The sequence below is a fragment of the Alligator sinensis genome, unplaced genomic scaffold (assembly GCF_000455745.1).
Source record: "Alligator sinensis unplaced genomic scaffold, ASM45574v1 scaffold687_1, whole genome shotgun sequence".
NCBI classification, from domain to species: Eukaryota; Metazoa; Chordata; order Crocodylia; family Alligatoridae; genus Alligator; species Alligator sinensis.
Window position 1 is genome coordinate 699368 of NW_005842662.1, and position 3453 is coordinate 702820.

The 3453-nt window shown below is 45.1% G+C and overlaps 1 protein-coding gene across 1 annotated transcript in view; it reads left to right on the plus strand.

Moving 5' to 3' along the window:
- The first annotated feature begins 535 nt into the window (after positions 1-535).
- LOC102381500 (interleukin-17F) overlaps positions 536-3453 on the plus strand; it is a 3064-nt gene continuing 146 nt past the window's right edge. Inside the window, exons 1-3 of the mRNA XM_006033818.1 lie at positions 536-562; positions 1405-1649; positions 3334-3453. Coding sequence (XP_006033880.1) covers positions 536-562; positions 1405-1649; positions 3334-3453 — 392 coding nt within the window. The remainder of the gene's footprint in view (positions 563-1404; positions 1650-3333) is intronic.

Here is a 3453-nt window from a genome sequence, read left to right on the forward strand (position 1 = left end):
TTCCCTGAACAGCCTTAGTTCTGGTATTTCTCAGCTATGGCGTGGTTGACTTTGTGACCTTAATATTTTTGTGGAGAGGGTTTTTTGCGGGGGGGTAAGTAATATCTGTGTGTTTGTGGAGACAGCACTGACTAACACAAGAAAGAAAAATGCTGAGTGTGCAATATTGGAAGTGAGATTTCTGTCTCACTCTTTGGTTATTTGCCACTTCATGGCTTTATCTGCCTGATCAAACCTTATCAGGTGGCTTGGCTAGCATGACAGCAGGGTGGTTGCCTCATCATTTGCATTTCCCGTGTCCCCTATATGGTGAGATCTCGCGGAAGTGGCATAGAAAAATAATGTCAGCGAGTCTCGACCTAGAATGAGAGCGGGCAGGAAAGTCACCGGTACGGTGCAATGGAAACGATGGCCGTGATTGAAGACTGTTATAAAAGGGGACTGCGATGGGACTCTGTTACCTGTGCAGGTGGAACGAGCTCGCGGAGAAGAACAGAGTCAGGCAGCGAGAACCTGCAATAGGAGCAAGACAGCGATGGCTTTTGCAAGACACCTCTCCCTGGTAAGTGCTCATCTCTTATTTAGAGCATCACAGAACAACTTCTAGGGGTCCTCGGAGACCAGGGCTGTCTGTGATCACCTACTAGCTTTCATGGGAATGACAATAAGGTGACATAATTGGGCTTTTAATCTCCAGGAGGTTTTTTTAAAAAAAAAGCTTCTAAAGTGGATTCAGTGCTTGATTGACAGCTCTGGAGACTTAACTACCAGAAAGGGGATATAGCAGGGGCAGTGCAAGCTGCCCTTTTCTACTTCAGTGAGAGATGTCTCCAGGCTGTGCTGGGAGGGAGTGGACTAGCCATTTATTAGTATTTATGGTTGCAGGGGAGATCGGCCTTGCACAGGCACATGGAGAGAGTCCCTGCCTCGAACAGCTTTGCCTCTGAATAGAAAGAGGCTGAGAGGAGGAACCGGGGAAGCAAATGGTTTACTGCAAATAACTGTTTTGGGGGCAAAGGCACCCATAAAAAGATGGCCTTGATAGCTCTGTGCTCTTGTGTCTTGCACTGGAAGTGGCATAAACCCTACCGGATCTCCAAGCCTTGCCCAACAGGTCCTAATCATCTCTGCTAGAGTTGGGCTTGGACTTTAGGGTTGAATGCTGAAGCTGAGGGCTGGCTATGGCAGCCGTAACTCAGTGCCCAGGCAGGGGGATGAAATCCAATTCCATATTGGATCTCACCCGCAAATGCTGTCTGCCTTCACCATGCACTGTGTGCGTCCACCTTTGTTTCATGAGTCACAGGAGAGATCCTGGTGACTTGTGTCCGGGAAACTTGGGCGTGCACCAGTGGTCCCGGCTCTTCTTTGATTAGATTCAAGAACGTTGCTCCTCTCTTTCAGTTCGAGTCACTGCTTTTCGTGCTCATCCTGGCGCTGTCAATGAAGAGCTCAGCCTGCGGGACGCCTGTACATCATAAAGGCAACAGAGAAAGTGCCTCTCTGAACCCGGGCAGGAATTGCTTGAACTCGAAGAATACTGAATTCCCCCGCCGTGTGAAGGTGGATGTACGCTTCAGCAACCCAAACCCGGCTACCGAAGTGGCTTCCGATGTCAACAACCGGTCACTGTCTCCTTGGGATTACAGGTAACAACCTTTACCCAGAAATGCATGGGCAGGAAACATTGCTCAAGTGTTTATCACTGTCCTGTGATGATCAACCAACTCCGTGTGGGCTTTCAGGGATGTATTTGGTAGCTGGGTTGGTCCGAGACAAAAATAAATGCAAAAATCTTGGTTCAGAGATAATACCTTTTATTAGCCTAAGAAACTGCAAAAAAAAATACATCTTTTTCTGCAAGCTTTCAGGCTACCAAGGCCCAGAGCACTGCTAGGGGTCAGGTTGTGCTCCAGCTCTTAGCACGTGAGTAGATTTCTAAATGCAATTCTGTTCCAGCCTGCTCTATTCCCTGAAAATCTGTTAATACAAAAGATGGTGGGGTCTTCTCCTCCTCGCTGCCTTTTTGGACTCAATCTTAATGGTAAGAAGATGGTGTGTTAAAACAGGAGATGTACTAATGGATTTTCAGGACTTGAACAAGGTGGAACAGACAGTCCACTTAGGATGCTCAATAGCTGGAATAAAATCTAGCCCTAGATAAACTCATCTTGTTTAGAGCTGGGTAAAGTTTTCCATGTGAAACTTCTTGCAGAGAAAAACACAGATTCAGCAACACTGAAATGTATAACCATGAATTAGAAATGCATGTCACTTCAATTTTCCCTTAGGACAAGCATAAAAAAATCCAAAGAAATCAGCAGGCTTTGTTTGGACATTTTCTACCTGACATGCTTTGATATGTGGAGTTGGAAATCTCCTTTCATTTTAAGCAAACCATATTAAAAAAAAAAACAAACCGGTCAAAAACAACATGAAAGCTTAATTTTTTTTATTGAAAAAAAAATGAAAATGTTGTTCAACCCAAGCCAGAATGATCTTATTAGCTTTTTCAAATTGCCAGTGTACTGGAAAATCTATTATTCATCTAAATCTACTCCATATATCTGTTACTAAAGGATTGTGTCATACCACTCGCCCAAATTTTCAGCCATATCTAGGAAATCATTATAAATGTTATTAATGCAAGGAGATTCCATAAGTGGTTCTAAGGGGTGTAGAACGCACTCAAAAGGAGATATTTTTTTTCCATAATGTATAAAGAGATGTATGGGACATGCCATCCTGGGATGTTTTAGCCAGTGCTGGAGTCGGGATAATGACCTGGATCGAGTCTTGAGTTGGTCTAATATTCCTAATGCTCATTGAGGCAGTCTTCAGGGACCTGATTAGCCCCTAGGGCCAGTGAGCCACAAATGTATTATGAATCCACCTTTGTACTTGCTTGTAGTCCCAGCTGGACTGAGCACTCCTTGGTGATCTCATACAGTGCTTCCTAATTTGCCTATTCTGGGGCAAAATGTGTAATAAATGTAGGCTTTTACAGAAAGGATTCTATTTTAGACAGAGATGATCTTGCCTTGAGCAGGGTGTCAGACTAGATGACCTCCAAAGATCCCTTCCAGCCCTCTTATATGAGCACAGAAGACAATAAGCAGGTCTATCAGTCCTTTTGCTTTGGCCCATCAGCTGGTCAATCTCAAAGCCCAGGAATGAACCCTCCACCCACTGTTATGCGGTGCTGTTATAGGCATCCCATGGATGCTTTCTGTTAGGAATCTCCCCCTGGCCTAACTTGGAAATAGTTTACTGAACTGGAAAAAACACCGATGTCTCATCTGCACGGTCCTTCTCTTTGTGTCTTGTCTGCAGCATTGATGAGGATCACAACCGGTTTCCCCAAAGGATCTCTTTGGCCAAATGCCGGTCTCTCACCTGTGTGAGCTCCACAGGGCAGCAGGACTTCAGCCTGAACTCTGTCCCCATTCAGCA